At 53.6% G+C, this 18671-nt stretch overlaps 1 protein-coding gene across 3 annotated transcripts in view; it reads left to right on the top strand.

Moving 5' to 3' along the window:
• The window catches only part of LOC116945057 (uncharacterized), an 81775-nt gene that overhangs the window by 20075 nt on the left and 43029 nt on the right, over nt 1-18671 (top strand). Inside the window, exons 1-4 of one of the 3 annotated variants that reach the window (XM_032959139.2) lie at nt 4424-4615; nt 6705-7037; nt 14493-14521; nt 15351-15473. In XM_032959139.2, coding sequence (XP_032815030.2) covers nt 4560-4615; nt 6705-7037; nt 14493-14521; nt 15351-15473 — 541 coding nt within the window. In that variant the 5' untranslated portion in view covers nt 4424-4559. Of the gene's footprint in view, nt 1-4352; nt 4616-6704; nt 7038-14489; nt 14522-15350; nt 15474-18671 lie in introns of those variants that run through there. The other 2 variants (XM_032959138.2, XM_032959137.2) reach the window with 2 other exon arrangements.

The following is an 18671-nucleotide window of genomic DNA, read 5'->3' as shown; positions in this document are numbered from 1 at the left end:
AGAGTTTTGAGAAAAAATGAGGCTCCGGGTAAACGAGTTCAGTGATCAAATAATATGACATTCTCTTGCCACTTGAGAAACAAAAGAATCCCCCTCCACGTGGCTTCCTCCACCGGAGTGAACTGGGCTGGCGGCCGCCACCACTCCTCCAGCCCTGCTTCCCAGACGTGCGGGCTGCTGCGATGAACCCACTCAGCTCGCTTAGATCGATGTTATGCTCTTATTATAACTGAGATCCTACGTTAAATAACAACCCGTGCGTTTTAACAACCCTGGGGCAGTTTATTAGCCTATGAATAAAATATTGAGTTGTAATTTTTTTTAAAGCACTGTAGGAAGAATAAACAATATTTATTATCGAAGCTTAGAAAAATAGCATTTGCTGCATTTAAAACGTGGAAACTAGATTTCCCAATAACTCATTCCCCTAGATGCTGTTTGGACAAACTGCAGTCGTTCGTTGGGCTGTATTTCCTAAGGGGATGTTTTTTTGTGTCAGAGGAGTGGGCTTCATTGCTCTCTAGGCCTGCTCCAGACCTGCTGATGCTGAAGCCAGTGGGCTGGCTGTGCTGCCGCAATTGCTGCTGAAGCTTGTGGGCTGGCTGAACTGCTGCTGAAGCCAGTTATGCTGCTGTGCTGATTAAGCCATTCTGCTGCTGCAGCAGACTGGCTGCAGCAGACTGGCTGCAGGCAGTAGGGCAAGGGCGGACGGGAGGGCGAGGGCGGACGGGAGGGCGGACGGGAGGGCGAGGGCGGACGGGAGGGCGAGGGCGGACGGGAGGGCGAGGGCGGACGGGAGGGCGAGGGCGGACGGGAGGGCGAGGGCGGACGGGAGGGCGAGGGCGGGCGGGAGGGCGAGGGAGGGAGGGGGAGGGTGTGAGAGCGAGGGCGGGCGGGCGAGGGAGGGCGGGAGGGCGAGGGAGGGCGGGCGAGGGAGGGTGTGAGAGCGAGGGCGGGCGGGCGAGGGAGGGCGGGCGAGGGAGGGTGGGAGGGCGAGGGAGGGAGGGCGAGGGAGGGCGGGCGAGGGAGGGTGTGAGAGCGAGGGCGGGCGGGCGAGGGAGGGCGAGGGAGGGAGGGCGAGGGAGGGAGGGCGAGGGAGGGCGGGCGAGGGAGGGCGGGAGGGCGAGGGAGGGGGAGGGCGGGAGGGCGAGGGAGGGGAAGGGCGGGAGGGCGAGGGGGAGGGCGAGGGCGGGCGCGAGGGCGAGAGCGTGGGCGGGCGCGAGGGCGGGCGGGCGCGAACGGGAGGGCGCGGACGGGAGGGCGCGGACAGGAGGGCGAGGGCTATGGCGTGGGTGGGCGAGGGCGAGAGCGTGGGAGAGCGAGGGCACGGGCGGGAGAGCGAGGTGAGTGTGGGCGGGAGAGCGAGGGTTAGGACGGGCGGGAGAGCGAGGGTTAGGACGGGCGGGAGAGAGGGCGGGTGGATGGGGGCGGGTGGGCGCGGGAGAGTGAGGGCGCGCGAGGGCGTGGGCGGGAGGGGGAGGACACGGGTGGGAAGGCGAGGGCGCGGGCGGGAGGGCGAGAGTGTGGGCGAGAGCGTGGGCGGGCGGGAGGGCTGTGGGCGGGAGGGCGCGGGCGCGGGCGGGAGAGCGAGGGCGAGGGCGGGCGGGAGGGCGAGGGCGAGGGCGGGCGGGAGAGCGAGGGCGGGAGCGAGGGCGGGAGAGCGTGGGCGGGCGGGAGGGCGAGAGAGAGGGCGCGGGCGGGAGGGGGAGGGCGAGGGTGCGGGCGCGAGGGCGCGGGCGGGAGGGCGAGGCCGCGGGCGGGAGGGCGGGAGAGCGAGGGCGAGGGCGCGGGCGCGGGCGCGGGCACGGGCGCGGGCGCGGGCGGGTGGTAGGGCGCGGGCAGGAGGGCGAGGCCGCGGGCGGGAGGGCGGGAGGGCGAGGGCGCGGGCGCGGGCGCGGGCGGGTGGTAGGGCGCGGGCGCGGGCGCGGGCGGGTGGGAGGGCGCGGGCGAGGGTGCGGGCGGGCGCGGGCGGGCGCGGGCGGGCGCGGGCGGGCGCGAGCGGGGTCTTTGACCATGTGGAACTTGGTGATGAAAAGAGGCTGGAGGGGAACATCACATAGCCGGCGCCCACAAAGAGAAGGGAACAAAAGCTGACGTGCGCAAAAGAAGCGCGCAGAGGACGCGCGCTTAAATTACACACACAGAGGGACGCTTGCATTGGAGAGCAGTAACAAATAAGACATCGTATAGACTGCATAAGAGGCTTTTGGGTTAGATCGTGTAAATATGTAAATGTGTTGTTAAAACCCGCCACCACCCGACACAGCCACCAACTAGTAAGGGTTGTCACGTAAACAGAACATGCTCATTCGTCACTTGTGCAGCACACCGGTGTGTTGGAGAGCCAAGCCACATTTACAGACTGTTAGGACAGGCATCAGCAGGCTTAGGCAGAACACATGGTAATAATCATAATAACAATGACGTAATTGCGTAGAAATTCTAATGCGCACAGTTGTAGACTCTCAGAGGGAGAGAGAGAAGGATTCAAAGGCACGGGAAGCCTCAGACAAGCGCCGGCGAAGGCAACCTAAACCGGCGCCAACAAAATTGTCCAAGTTCTGTGGTCCGATGTTGGGATGTTTGGCCAAGAAAGGGATAATGGCTGATGGACGAGCCCGCTAACGGAATACCGAGCCGTAGGAGGGAACGACCACTGTGGAGACAGCCACGCCATCGGCTGTTGTGGTGGCTGCCTCCATTGCTTCGCTTTGCTCGGAAACCGGTGGCCACGACGCATCGCCTTGGCGAGGCTCGCTGGCTGAGCGCGAGGTTCGCTGGGTCAGCGCGAGGTTCGCTGGGTGAGCGCGAGGCTCGCTGGTTGAGCGCAAAGCTCGCGAGCCCTTCGAGCCACCCCGGGTAGTTCTGTGTCAGGGGTTCTCCTGTGAGGCATTGCTGGCTCTCGTACGTCTTGGTGTTTTTTTACTTTCGTGTGGTCTTGGTGAGACCAGGCTGTGGGGGAGGAGGAAGAGGGGGGGGGGGGTAAGATGAAGACTTAGTATGATTGGTTGTGTTGTTGGTGCTGCAGTGGGTGACAGCGTGGGGTTTGAAAGAGGACGTTGGCTGCCGTTGGGGTGGTTTAGATGACGGCGAAGCCCTGGAGTCTCTCCCCGGTGTCGTTTTGTAATCGGCTCAATGGCTGGGAAAGGCCAAACCTTCCATTGTTCGCACGCGGTGCAACGATGAGAACACTTCGCTCGCCGCGCGTCCTGGCGTGTCGCGTAACCTGCCACGGAAGCCGACGCGCAGGCGACTGCCACCGGCGGTGGCGGCTAGATTCCTCACCGATGGCTGTGTGTGTGTGTCATGCACCCTCCTCCGCCTGATACAGCCCAGGAGATACTTCGGTGTGTTTTGCTGTTTTTGTGCGTTTTGTTTCGGACGCGTCCTAATGAAAGTTTTGGTTTTTAAGGAAAGCAGCTTTTTTAGATTTGCAATAGTTAGGAGCGAGTTGCCGTTGCAACATAAGTCAGGGGGTAGTGACAGGGACACGCATCCTGGGGCCTCATAATACTCACCAATCTACGATTACCCGTGGATTCCTTCTCCTCCTCCTCTGTGCACCGAAAATATGGTCGTGGCGTTGTGGTGTGCTCAGGGTTTTTGAATGTGGTCCTGCGTTGTGGCCTCTTTATCTAACCCGGTGCTCAGCTTTCTACTGCTCATGCTGTAGGTGAAGTGTTTTTATGACGTAGTGATTATTTTATTGTTTTGTTAAGGCAAGGAGTCTTGTTGGGTCTTAGGCATCGACACTTGTTCATTACTTTCCTGCCAAGTTCTGGGTAATTTTTCAGCATTGATATGTTAGACCAATGCCAGATACATTGTTTTTTTAATTGTTTTACCTATGGAAAGAAACCGGAGAACCTGGAGAAAACCCATGCAGAACACGGAGAGAGCATGCATACTCCACACAGAAGGGAGCCTGAGTCAGGAACCAAACCCAGGCCCTTGTTGATGTGAAGTGAGAGTGTTACGACTGCGCCACCACCCACCCTGCTGCCCTTTAACTGGCGAATGACTGTGCAGAGAAGGACACGGAAGGAGTGGCACCGCTCCCTGCTACCCAACGCCAGCGCCTCAGCAGGAAATTAAACCAAACCTCTCCTGTGAGCTGCCGAAAGCGGTGATTGATCGAATTTAAATTGCCTTTGTGTTTATGATTCTGCGTCACTCTGGCTGTGCATCACCGTGACCCCGCTGTCTGCGCGTAACCCTGACCCCGCTGTCTGCATCACACTGACCCCGCTGTCTGTGCGTCACCCTGACCCCGCTGTCTGTACATCACCCTGACCCCGCTGTTTGTGTGTCACCCTAACCCTGTTATCCTTTGTGCTTTGTGTGATGCGCAGGTGCCAGCACAACTTTGTGGGCATCTACTGCCAGCTTGATAACCGGTGCGCCAGCTCGCCGTGCCAGAACGGCGGCACGTGCAGCACCGTGGTGCGGGGTGGCGTGCCGGACTACGCTTGCGAGTGCCCATTGGGCTTCATGGACCCAGTGTGCCTCACCCCCGCCGATAACGCCTGCCTCGGTGTGCCGTGCCACAACGGCGGCACATGCCGCCTGCTCTCCCTCCACAGATTCGAGTGCCACTGCCTCCTCGGTTGGAGTGGTACGTGCCACACGCCAGCCTGGGTAGTACCGCAGGGAGATCGTGTGAGGCGGTGCGAGGCTCACTTGGTGGGAGGGAACGAGATATGGGTTGACTGGCAGATGCACCAACATGTGCTGCCCACTGTGTGAACGGTGGTACCGTGAGGGAAAAAAGTATTTGATCCCCTGGTGATTTTGTACGTTTGCCCACTGACAAAGAAATTATCAGTCTATAATTTTAATGGTAGGTTTATTTGAACAGTGAGAGACAGAATAACAACAAAAAAATCCATAAAAACGCATGTCAAAAATGTTATAAATTGATTTGCATTTTAATGAGAGAAATAAGTATTTGACCCCTCTGCAAAACATGACTTAGTACTTGGTGGCAAAACCCTTGTTGGCAATCATAGAGGTCAGACGTTTCTTGTAGTTGGCCACCAGGTTTGCACACATCTCAGGAGGGATTTTGTCCCACTCCTCTTTGCAGATCTTCTCCAAGTCATTAAGGTTTCGAGGCTGACATTTGGCAACTCGAACCTTCAGCTCCCTCCACAGATTTTCTATGGGATTAAGGTCTGGAGACTGGCTAGGCCACTCCAGGACCTTAATGTGCTTCTTCTTGAGCCACTCCTTTGTTGCCTTGGCCGTGTGTTTTGGGTCATTGTCATGCTGGAATACTCATCCACGACCCATTTTCAATGCCCTGGCTGAGGGAAGGAGGTTCTCACCTAAGATTTGACGGTACATGGCCCCGTCCATCGTCCCTTTGATGTCCTGTCCCCTTAGCAGAAAAACACCCCCAAAGCATGTTTCCACCTCCATGTTTGACGGTGGGGATGGTGTTCTTGGGGTCATAGGCAGCATTCCTCCTCCTCCAAACACGGCAAATTGAGTTGATGCCAAAGAGCTCCATTTTGGTCTCATCTGACCACAACACTTTCACCCAGTTGTCCTCTGGATCATTCAGATGTTCATTGGCAAACGTCAGACGGGCATCTTTATGTGCTTTCTTGAGCAGGGGGACCTTGCGGGCGCTGCAGGATTTCAGTCCTTCACGGCGTAGTGTGTTACCAATTATTTTCTTGGTGACCATGGTCCCAGCTGCGTTGAGATCATTGACAAGATCCTCCCGTGTAGTTCTGGGCTGATTCCTCACCGTTCTTATGATCATTGCAACTCCACGAGGTGAGATCTTGCATTGGAGCCCCAGGCCGAGGGAGATTGACAGTTCTTTTATGTTTCTTTCATTTGCGAATAATCGCACCAACTGTTGTCACCTTCTCACCAAGCTGCTTGGCAATGGTCTTGTCGCCCATTCCAGCCTTGTGTAGGTCTACAATCTTGTCCCTGATATCCTTGGAAAGCTCTTTGGTCTTGGCCATGGTGGAGAGTTTGGGATCTGATTGATTGATTGATTGCTTCTGTGGACAGGTGTCTTTTGTACAGGTAACAATCTGAGATTAGGAGCACTCCCTTTAAGAGTGCTCCTAATCTCAGCTTGTTACCTGTATATAAGACACCTGGGAGACAGAAATCTTTCTGATTGAGAGGGGGTCAAATACTTATTTCCCTCATTAAAATGCCAATCAATTTATAACATTTTTGACATGCGTTTTTCTGGATTTTGTTGTTGTTATTCTGTCTCTCACTGTTCAAATAAACCTACCATTAAAATTATAGACTGGTCATTTCTTTGTCAGTGGGCAAACGTACAAAATCAGCAGGGGATCAAATACTTTTTTCCCTCACTGTACATGGCCACGCATGCACACCGCTGTTACACACATGTGCCTTTGGCACGCAAGGTGTTTTTTTTTATACTCGGTGACATTCACGATCCACAGTGATATCTGCCTCAAATGAGCATCTAGGCGGTGCTGATTATCCTGTTTACCGCCCTGAGCCTGTAGTTGAAACTACAGATTCCTATGGTGGTGACGAGTATACCCATAGGACAAGCACTTGATTTTTGACACAAAACAGTGCTCATTTTTTTCCACCCCAGAGGGATGATGGGCCGAGTCAAACCCCCCACACCCCAGAGCAGGAATTGAACTAACCCTGACCCTCCCCCGTGCATCTCCGTCTCCTTGTTCGTGACGCAGGCAAAACGTGCGAGAAGGCCGACCCATGTGCCTCCAACCCCTGCGCGCACGGCGGTTCCTGCCGTGCCGTGGGCTCACGCTACGCCTGCGCCTGCCGGCCCGGCTTCTCGGGGCCCATGTGCCGCGCCGACGTGGACGAGTGCGCCGCCAGCCCCTGCCGCAATGGGGGCTCTTGCGCCAACGTGCCGGGCTCGTATGCGTGCGCATGCCCCGCTGCCTACACTGGCCGCCACTGCGAGACGGCGTACGTGCCCTGCGCCCCGTCGCCCTGCCTCAACGGGGGCACCTGCCGGCAGACGGGCGACACGGCCTACGACTGCTCCTGCCTGCCAGGTGACAGCTACCGCGTGCCGCAGCGTCGCGCTCGGGGTTGCCGTTACGACGGCGCGCTTACCCAGGGCCGTCTCGCCGAGTCTCCGTGTTTCAGGAGGGTCTAGCTGAGTTTGCGCAGTAAGGGGGGGAGCGGTATTGTTGTCGTGTGCTACCAGACCTGCCAGTCAGGACACGCGAGTTAGGAAGTTCCTGTCAGGAGCTGCCAGTCGGGACGCGCCAGTCGGGACGCATCAGTCAGGCAACTCAACCTTGCTGTGGCACGTGCCTTTCTGCCATTGAACCTTACCAGGGATTGAGACTGGTTATTTGAACTTTGTCTGGCACATATTCTGGTGTGTGCCGTCAGTTGGTGACCTAAAGTTATTCAGCTGTGTAGCCTCATAACGACCACTCATGTCTCCTGTGGGGCTAAAAATACACCCCAGAGAGAGCTCCTCTGGTGGGTATTTTTGTCTTTGTCTTCCACCCTGCCAGACATCTTGGAAGAGGTGGTCGTAGCCACACTTTACCCCACCACACGCGGCCTGGCCGATTGACTAACCGTGGTGGTATCATTTATCCTGCTGAGTGGACAGAGGTGGGAGATTGAATAAATGCCAGGAGGTTGAGCTGGTGACCTCTGGATTGCGAGCCCAGTGCGCTTAAAACCACTGTGGATATTCTATGAATTTAATATTGCAGTCTGCAGTCACTCACTCTGAACTGGATAAATCAATCATTGTTTGGAGGTAGTTTTCTACACATTTGAAATGCAAGTATTATGAAAACGTTATATTTCCTGCACCATGGCCACACGCACGCACAGGGAGCCATGAGGCCGTGGCGTTGCGAGCGTCTGGATGGTGGATTGGCGTCCCCCGTAATCTCCCCGATGCTCCGTTCCTTGCTGGCTGTGCTCGCCAGCGGACACGCTTTTCCAAACCTCACCTACCCTTGGCGCACACGAGGTCGCGAGGTCGTGTCGGCTAAAAGTGCGTACTTGGCGCAGGGTGCGCGCTCGAGCTGTGAAGGAACAGCTTCTCGCGGCTGGCTGTTGCTGCTGTGTCCCATTGAAAGCTGCAACGGTGCTGCTCCCGAATGGGTCATGTGGACAAGCGTTATAAATACGAGCGGTATGAACGCATTCGCGTGTCTTCCACGCGACGACGCCAATGACTATTTTGTGTTGCGGTGGGGTGCCTACTGCCAGGCCCCACCGCCGTGACTTCGCCCCCCGGTGACGTCACCCCTTGGGCTCGTTCCAAGTTTTGGTCTCCTAAAATTTCCTAACATGAGAACGTTTTCTTAAGAATAGCTATTTTGCGATTTCCGCGCTCAGCATTTTTTGTGATATTTAAAGTTACCAGCCCAGTTAATTAAACGCGTCGCGACACGGCGAGTACTTGCAGCGCTGATACTTGAAGTGGCGCATCAGCCTCGTAGCGCGAGCGGCTATGGGGTAAATCATCCTGGCGCTGGATTAATATTCCAGTTCGAGTAACACAAAACTAGAAGCAATTGTAGAAATGCAGAGGTTGTGAAGAATATTTTAATGTTCATTGTGCATGGGAGATTTCAATTCATAAGAGGTTTTTTGGGTTAGATCGCGTAAATATGTAGTAGGTTCAACTGAGTCGCACTCTTAGACTTGGAGGCAGTGCATTTATTTAGTTCCAACACAACGGAGTGACTTCACCTTTTAACAAGACAACGACTAGGGTGGTGACCACCCTGGCTAACTACACTGGTTACGGAGTAACTATTAACTCCGGACCCGGGATCAACAACATACTGCCCGGGTCCACATGCTGGAAGACTCGCAGAACGGAGATCGTAGACGAAGGGTTTTGTCCCTGGGACGGACAACCAAGATCCCTCTCCGGCGTGGCCGGCTCCGCCCTTGGCCACACCCCCCTTCCAGAACCGTCAGGAAGAACCTAGGTTTGAATCACTTGACCCTCCTAGCCCCCTCTTGGGGGCCCCCTTGTCATTCAAACCGGTCATGTGTCCTCCCGGGTCAACCAGTGTCATGGCCTTACCTGACCTTCCCCTTAGGTTGGCACACACACACCGTGCCCCTCTATGGCCGGTACTGCACCCACAACATGGTGACATCCAGCGATGTTACTACATCACCCCCCCCCACCCCCCTTCGTAAAACCCAGCCGTCCTGGCTGTCAACTCCCCCTTAAAAACAGAACAAAGCCCCCTAGCGCGCCTCAACAAATACGTATCAACAACCGGTATGTACAATATACACACTGTATACAGTGATGAACGGGGGAAGGGAACAGAGGGACAGAACACAACAATAGGGCAATAACACAATAGAAGAGGGAGAAAGAGAAAAAAACGTACTAACACACTCTTGGGAACCCCTCCCAGCACCAGCATCACCCACCCTCAATGTGCAACAACACCCGTGAGCACACTAAAGGCCAGGTGCAGCCAATGACCAATACGACTGACGAGTGCAACAACCAACCGACGGTGTGGGAATGTGTGTGTGTGGGGGTCACGCGAACCCGACAGTCTTGGAATGAGTCCTTGTAGCCGGGCCCCCAGGCGAGGTGGGCGTAAGCCCCCTGGGGGTCCCAGGGGCAATTCGAAAATGTCCTGACGAGCACGGCTCCTCACGCGGAGCCGTCGGCAGGGAAGATGGGCGCTCTGCCCCTGAAGACGGCGCAGGCTGCGGTTCAGGGGGTGTTAAACACTCAGAACCTGTGGGCGGGATCACATAACTCCCTTGAGGACCAACCTCAGCGGGTGCACGCCCCAGCTCGCCCGACACACCCGAAACTCGGCCCTTGCGTACTGGAGATGAGATGAATTTACACGGCGCAATGAAAGGTTTGAGGCGTGAAGGGTGAACGAACCAACTTCGTCGACCCCAGTGAATTTGAACACACTGAGGCCTAACGGCCCGTATCACGTCAACCGGCCCCGTCCAAAGTTTATACAATTTGGGCAACGTTCCCACCGCTACCTGAGGACAGTGCAGCCTGGAGCCCACTTATGTCTTGAAAGACGGCGACCCCTCAACCGCTCATTTGCCAATTGCCGTGAATTGGAATTTTCCCTGGAAGCCTTGTGCGCTTCCGAAAGTCTCTGAAGGGTAAGGCTCATGGGCTCCGAAATTTTTGACTTAGCCCTGTTCGGCTCGGTCTGCAATTGGACATCAATCGGGGGTCGTGTTGCCTCCTGTACATTAAAAAAATGGCGAGTAGCCAGTGGACGCGTGAGGGGCCATTCTATAGGCAGCAAGGACTCCGGGGACATGCAAGTCCCAGTCGCCCTGGGAGTCGCTGACCTGATGACTTTACATGGAAGTCATAGTCCTGTGTAACCTTTCCACCATCCCGTCCGTCTGGGGGTGATAGGGCGACAGCTCGTACATTTTTTGTTCCCAACAAATCACACACCTCCTGTAACAATTTAGAAGAAAAGTTTTTACCCTGATCGGTCAGGAGACACTCCAGGGCTCCCTTGTCCAGCACATAACCATCGAGGAATGCCTCAGTAATAGCCACCGCTGACTGGTTGAGAAGCGGCCAGGCCATTGGCCATCGTGAAAAATGTTCGACGCCCACTAGTAAATACTTATTCCCGCGGGGAGTGGTTGGAGATGGACCGAGGACATCAAGCACGACCAGCTCATTTATACGGGAGACCCGAATGGATTGCAAAGGTGGACAACAAGGTTTAGACGGTGGTTTCCACCGAGCGCACTGCACGCACCCCTTCAACACGTTAGCGACATCCTCCGCCATACCGGGCCAGAAGAAGTCGAGTTTGAGTGGGGCTAGCATCATGTGCACACCCAGGTGCAGCAGTCGCTCATGCACTGCCCAAATGATTTTACCCCGCAGGGCAGTGGGCACAACAATGTTGTAACGGCATAACCCCCCGTCCCAGCTCATCAGCAATCCGCCTTTGAGGATCACAGAGGCCACCCCCCGTCGATCCTCTCCCCCTTTTGCACCCTTGACACGGTGTCGCAGTTTCAACAGGGAAGTGTCCTCTGCCTGGAGGCATCCCCACTCCGCTTGGTCCAGGCCAATAGCGGTGTCACGCACATCGGGACCGTTGGGATTTTTGGAGGCATCAACCTCCACCGACGCCATAAGGGGAATAGACAAAGCCTTGGCAGCCGTCCTACAGCGCCCAGAGCCCGAGAAACACGCACACCCGTCGCTCGTTGGCAACCGCGACAGGGCATCCGTGTTCGTGTGTCGGGTACCCTTACCGTCGGAAACAGTAAAAGAATAAATCTTGACTTAAAGCTTTTGTGACTGCAGGAATTCACATTTTTTGGGACTTTCGGTAAAGCCACGTAGATAGAAAAATAATAAAAATATCACGACGTTTCGATCGTAACACAAGCAATCGTCATCAGGTGAAAATAAATTATATAGTGGGAGAGCTGCTGAAGCAGGATGTTATATAGGTTTAAGATGGGTTTAGCCCAAGGGTAAGTGGGTGGGGCTAGAGATGGATTTTGCATGTAAATGTAAGATTGGAGAGCTGATATATCAATGTAGTAAAATAATAGTCTTGCAGGACTTCCAACCAATGTGAAAGCTGACCAGACGGCTGTTCAATGCGCAGCGCGTACTGTAGTGCTGCATGGTCAGAGCGCACCTCAAAGCGCCTGCCATGAAGGTAGGGGCGATACTGCTGCACACAAAAACTATAGCCAAAAGTCCCCGGCGTGTCACGTAGTATCACTGCTCGGCCAGAGACAGTACTCTGCTGCATTATGCCACAATGCTCTCCACGCCATCCACAACTTGAGACAGAACAGCGGCAATTCCGGTATTACTAGCGTCCGTATCAAGGACGAACGGCAAGGATAAATCGGGGTATCGGAGGGGAGGGGCGCAACAAATGCGGCCTCCTCCTCCCCCCAATGAAACTTCTGACCCTTTGCCGTCAGACCGTGGAGAGGCTTGGCGATAGTGGCGAACCCGGCGACAAAACGGCGGTAGTAGGATGCAAATCCTATAAAACTCCGCACCTCACCCACGGACTTGGGGGTCGGCCAAGAATGCACGCACGCGGTTTTGTCCAGGTCCGTTGCTATCCCTGACTTACTTGTGGCCGAGGTACCGAACTGATTTTTGAAACGGATGACACTTCTGCGGTTTAAATTTGAGGTTCACCGCACGCATTTTAAGAAAGACAGCGTGTAACCGTTTCAGATGTTCCTTAAACGTACGGCTCAAAAACAATAACATCATCAAGATATATCAGACACGAATCCCACGGAGGCCAGCTAGAACTAGTTCAATCAGCCACTGGAACGTAGCTGGAGCGGAGTGAAGACCCATTGGAAGCCGATTAAATTCAAATAAACCTTGTGGTGTGCGAAATGCGGTCTTGGGCTTGAAAGACTCATCCAGAGGCAATTGCCAAATTCCCGATATGAGGTCAAGCACTGAAAAATAATGTGCCCCTGCCAGAGCATTCAGGGAATCGTCCATTTGTGGGAGGGGGTACGCGTCAGCCACATACATTTTAATACGTTTACGGTAGTCGACGCAGAAGCGCAAACTACCGTCCTGCTTTTTAACAAGAACAATCGGGGCCTCACATCGACTAATGAACAGCGAGATAATATAAGCGGCCAACATCTCATCAACCGCCAGCCTTACGTGGCTCAGCTGGTAGGGATTCTGCCGGATGGGGACGACATTGCCCGTATCGATGTGGTGACTCAAAAGGGTAGTGCGGCCGATGTCAAATTTGCCCTTGCTAATCACATACTCTTTGGTTCTTTAGGTAAAGTCACGTAGGTATGAAATAAATTAAATCACGACGTTTCGGGTGCAACACAAGCACCCGTCATCAGGTGGGACAACCACAGCAAGAAACAATTGCTGAAGTGGGCAAAAGGGGCTGCTTGTAACAAGGAGCTATATAAGTAAGAGGGGGTGGGGAGGACCCAAGGAGGAGAGATAGAGAGGGTGGGGGTGTGGGGTAGGGGAGTGGAGAAGTGCAAGCTCCAACACGAGTACGACAAATGCCGGGGCTGGGAAGTGAGCGGTGCTGGGGGGTAGGAGGCTGAAGAGACTGGAGATGCGGATATGAAGGCAATCTATAGAGCAGTTAAGGTTTTACCTGGTTAATAACATCTTGCAATAACATCTTGCTAATCACGTCGGAGAATTCCCTCAAAAGCGCCCGCAACTCCTTCCTCTGAGTCTCGTACAAATCTGGGTTTGCGGAGCAGAGTGCATCCATCCACTTCTCGTAGGAATGCAGCTGCGGCACCATAACCGACGCGGCCCCCACTCCACCAATGATGTTCTCCTCGCGAAGCGCCAGCGACGCGTGGGCTAGCACGGTACCCTGCTGTATAACTGACGTGTCCAACCCCGCGTTGAGGACCTGAATGAACGGTTCCTGGTCATTGGACACCAGAGTCTGGGCCCCAACTAACATCAACTTGAAGACGGTCGCTTGTGTTGCGATCGAAACGTCGTGATCCATTAATTTTCTAGTAAGGGTTGTCATGTTAACGGAAAATGCCAATTCGTCAGCACACTGGTGTGTTGGAGAGCCAAGCCACACTATTTACAATCTGAGTACGATGTTTCGCCAGTAATTACAACTAGCTTTATCAGGCGACAGCCAGATTTGTGGAGGAGTCTAACTGTTTAATTCCTTATATAGAGGCATAGATGTGGTGATCACGCTTCTGTGCTCTTGCGCCATGTGAGGGGGGGGGGGGGGATTGCTGAGTCAACGTACATTATGCATATACATTATGTGATCTTGTCCTTCCTGTCTATTGTGTGTATTAAAATATCCATACCAACGGTAATCCCTATTGAAGTAGGCATGCATTTAAATAATGTATTATTTGATGATTCGCTTCCATGCAACACTAAGGCGGTAGCTATCCGAACGGTTAAAATTGTATTCATTTATTTCAATTTTGATATATTCTCTAATTAGTCTTGGCCAGTAGTAGCTAGTTTTGCACAGAACTTCAACATCAAAATCAATTGAGTTTCCTTGTTGGCACGCATGTTCTAATTTCACAAATCTGGCTATCGTTGATGAAGCTAGTTTTAATTACTGGCGGAACGTCGTACTCAGATTGTAAATAGTGTGGCTTGGCCCTTCAACATACCGGTGTGCTGTACTAGTGACGAATTGCCATGTTCTGTTGACGTGACAACCCTTACTAGTTGGCTGTGTCGTGTGGTGGCGGGTTTTAATAACACATTTATATATTTACGTGATCTAATCCAAAAAACCTCTTATGGATGATATTGGTCGCGAAAGCCTACGTGTTAAACTGAGATTTCAATTAATCGTCGCATTCCAGAATTCATCGTTACAAGTACATGCACATACAACTTCCGAGCGTGACATTATTTTGATTCGTTTTCACTCTTAATGTAGAATTGTTTTCCTTTCTCGACCTTTGCCTGCACACGGATTTATTCTAATGGGGACGTTCAGCAGGGCTGTGCCGAGCCGACGTTTGGCAGCAGGTAAGCCCCTCCGTGCCGCGGTGCCGGCCGAGCTGCACGCCGCCACCTCCCCCGCTCCGTTCCCTGGACACCCCCCCCCCCAAGCCCAATCTGGCTCTGGGGGCAGAGCGGCGCTGGGGGTGGCTGTCCTAATGCGTTTTTCCACTAGAGGTATCGGCTCTCTGCGCGTCGGCACTTCCCATATAAAGTAGCGACGGTGGTGGCAGGTTGTGTTGAGCGCCCGCACTGCTGGTATGCATGCCTCTAATTAGCCGCCTGTGAGTGTCATGTGGCGAGCTTCCCCCTGGATCCGCGTTGAGGGCGGCCGCTCGTAAAGGGACCCACGTGGGCTTCCCGTTGTTGGGGCCGTGGTTTGTCGTGGCGCGATCGACCCACATGGTGTAATGTAATTACGGCGTTAAACTGTCCGATTTGTTAACGTCGCCCCAAACAAATTAAACTCCAATCAACAGAGGTGTCCACTGTCGGGAAGTGGGACGCTCCGTCGCTGTGGCAGACGCGCCGGTGCGAAGCGAGGTTTCGCTGCTGCTGCCGCCCCGTGCTTCTCGCGGTTTTGCTGCCGAGCACTCCGCTGCATCCTCGAGTCGCACCCCTGAATTCGGTTCCTAATAAAAAGCTCCCATTAAGGGAGTGAACGTCAGACACCGCGCCAAATTTACACGCGGTTCAACCCGTAAGTGCACCGGAGAGAAATTAAGCCACCGCGTGTAGCATCCTTAGAATGGATCGGAATGGTAAATTGATCGTACCCGCGTCGAACTGCGTTCCGTGAGTTTACGTTCACTGACTCTCGATGCTGTGCAATTTGGCTGCTGCGGCGGCGGTGCAGGCTTCGAAGGGAGGGATTGTGACGTGAACGTGGACGACTGCCCGGGCAACCGCTGTGACAACGGGGCCACGTGCGTGGACGGGGTCAACACATACAACTGCCAGTGCTCCCCACAGTGGACAGGTAAGCGGCGGGCACCCGTCTGTGTGCGTGAGTTTCACCTCGCCTTCAGGGCTGGGTGGAGGCGTCGCGGGCAAGGTTTATTCTGGACTGTCTCTCGGCCGTTTTGTGTGGAGTAATTGGGATCTGTCGAGCACCGATGTATATCCAACGTTCTCCCAGCGATTTGCATGTTATTGACTACTTAGTTTCTGAGCACATGTCCTCACTCTCATCTGTCCCATCCAAAAACGAAATTATTTTTTCACACATCCCATCAGCCACACGGCCTTCTGGGAGTGCAACAATTTCAGCAACATTGCTTCAACACAAACAAATTCTGGAGCGGTTTTGAGCCAGGCTGTTTAAACCAATGCTGATGGTAGAGTCAGATGTTCATGAGCAGCCAGGTCAATGAACTTCCAGACATTTATAGGCTAAGGGCCCTCTCTCTCTTAGACGTGGGCCCTAGCTCGACGCAAAACTCTGTAATACACAATAACAAAAATAATAATAGGAAGAGTCTGTAATGAGACAATCACCGGGGCTCAGTGCCAAGCTTCGACTTGGCACGTGGAGCGGGTGGCAGTGCGGGCACAGGGACCCGGAGCCTCCTGCCGTAGAAGCAGTTCTCTGTGTGGTCATGCAGACGCGGGAGGGGGACAGGGTGGGGAGGAACCCGCGGGGGAGGGGGTGAGATCCATGGGAAGGATCCTGTGGGAGGGGGAGGGACCGGTCAGGCAGTGGGGAGCAGAGAGGGCACTGTGTGTGTTTGTGTGTATTCGTGTGTATATGAGTGCGTCTGTAGTTGGAGAGCGGAAGAGTAGTGGTTGGCATGCTGTTCTATGAACCCAGCGACCCGAATTCGATTCCCACTCGCGGCCATCAACACCAGTAAGGCTTATCTGAACTGGTCCTGGGTTGACTCAGTCTTAAACAAGTACCTGGTATGGTGTGTAAACATATCACCACTGGGGATACAAAGGCGGTCAGGTGTGGTAATGGCCACCCACCCCTTCCCTAACAGCACTTGCCCCAAAGCCTGTGAAGGCTATACGGGAGGGGGGGGGGTCAGCGGAAGCTTTGTGTCCGTAATTGAGTGCGTGTGCTTGTGTGTGCTTGTGTGTGCTTGTGTGTGCGTGTGTGAATGAGAGTCTGCACTCTGTTGCGGTTCCCTGCCGGCCCACCGGTAGTTTCTGTTTGACTGTAGAATGATTCCTGTCACGGTGCAACATCGAATGGTAAAAACGTGTCCATTGGTGAATAATAAGAATAGGTTTTACCCCTTCTGGCAATAAAACAGGTGTTAAGATGTTCAGACACCAAATAGATACCTATTTGGTGTTTGAATATCTTAACATCTGAACATCTCCTGTTTTTTGTGCCAGAAAGGGTAACACTTATTCTTATTTTTTTATAATTCTGGATACTGGCAAAAAGGTGCCGTAGTGTCCATTGGTGTTATCAGGTTGGAGGCTTTAGAGTGTGACAAACGTAAGCAACAATATACGTGCAAAAGTGTGTGGACAACCTACTTTCTTCTTTGCCAAGTAGCACTGCAAATTTGGGAAGTGTCTCAGATGCACGAACATGCACGCGATGATCTCCGTGTGCTCCAGCAACACCGCCCTGCGAAGCCACACTTGTCACGCTGCGCTCTCACACCCAGCAGTAACCAGCCAAGATAATTTTGCCCGAAGATCATCCCGCCGCTGCCCATTGTTGCAACGGTGAAATGGTTTGTTTAGTTTTTCACACGAGAGTTGCCTGCCGCCTCTTAGAAAGGTGCCGGCGGCCAGACGGGCACGAGCAGAACGTTCGTTTTGAGCAGGCGCGACGTTTAGCGAACGAGGCCTTGCGTCAGCGTTGCCACCCGGCAGCGCAAGCCGCCCCTCGCCCCTGGCGCTGCTGCTGGGCGTCTCCGGCCCAGAAGCCAAGGATGGTCGCTGAGAAGCTCTAGGAAACTGTCAAAGCAACATTGTTTATGATTATGACATGTTTGTACAATATTAATATAACATGAATACGACCTGAAAAATTACTCCCATTTAATTTGGTGTGCCATAAAAAGCTGACGAGTAACTTAAGTCATCGTGCACCCATTATTTGATGATTATTTATTCTTGTTTATCCAGGAAAGCCTCACTGAGGCTCAAGACTGTCATGAAGGAGAGTTCTGCCTCTTAAGTGTTCAGACGATTGGCCCAATGTGTGAGATAGCTGTCAGGCCTTCGTGTCTTCAGGCTTTTCATCTCTCGTGTACTATCTCTCTTGCTGGCGAGGTTTCATGAAGTGAAGTCTACTTTGTGCTCCTGTGCTGAGTTGCCCTGCCGAATCCGAGGTCCACCCATTGGCTGGTACAACCTGATACCCCGTGACCCTGTGACCCAGGAAACGAGTTTTATAACGAGGTGCATCACCAATGTTGCTGACTGCTGCAATGCTCTTGCAAGTGAGACTGCCGGTCTCTCTTCAATTCTCACCGAGTTCAACAAATTAACTTGGTCGCTGTGTCTCAGAATGCTAGAGAGCTCAGACTTGCCTTCCAAATAATCTTGGCGAGGTCAACAGGAAAGGGTGCCGCGGTGGGCGAGATGTTAACTACCTTGCCTGGTATACAGGAGGTCGTGAGTTCTATCCCGACCCTGATGCCTGATGTATATTTGGAGTTTGCATGTTTCTCTCTCCATGGTTACGTGGATTTTTCTCTGGTTTTCCCCTCCACGTTTAGAATTTATATGTGTTTAGAGTATTTGGCTGCTATAAATGTCCATATAAGCCACTTTTTGAGCCAGGTCGCTTCTGAAAAAGAGTTGAAGCTCAGTGGGTCCTTCCCTGGTAAAATAAAAATAGTTGAGTTTGGAAAGAAACACAAGGGAACGTATCGGTTATCCGTGATGTGCACGCACGCACGCCAGCTCTCACGTGGTCCAGGTGGGAGCTTGTGAGCTGCTGGGATCTGGAGCCCTCCCTTGCCACCTAGGCGGCTGCAGCTCTTTACAGACCCGGTTCGCGTACGATCCGTAAACCACAGATGTGACGACGCCCATCGGAATTATCTCGCACATATACATTTGATAGGGCCTCTGCACTAGAGCATCGCCGCATGCCTCCGCCTCCTGACATTGTCTAAAAAAAACGCTGTACAAATAAATGCGCTTATTATTGTGAACGTTTTATTTCCACTAGACACGCGTTTTACCCGCACCTTTGCGTGCCCAC

Source organism: Petromyzon marinus, chromosome 22 (assembly GCF_048934315.1).
Source record: "Petromyzon marinus isolate PM22_M1 ecotype Great Lakes invasive population chromosome 22, UKy_Petmar_22M1.pri1.0, whole genome shotgun sequence".
Classification (NCBI taxonomy): domain Eukaryota; kingdom Metazoa; phylum Chordata; class Hyperoartia; order Petromyzontiformes; family Petromyzontidae; genus Petromyzon; species Petromyzon marinus.
Note: the sequence above shows the minus strand (reverse complement) of the source record. Positions and strands in the feature narration are given on the sequence as shown.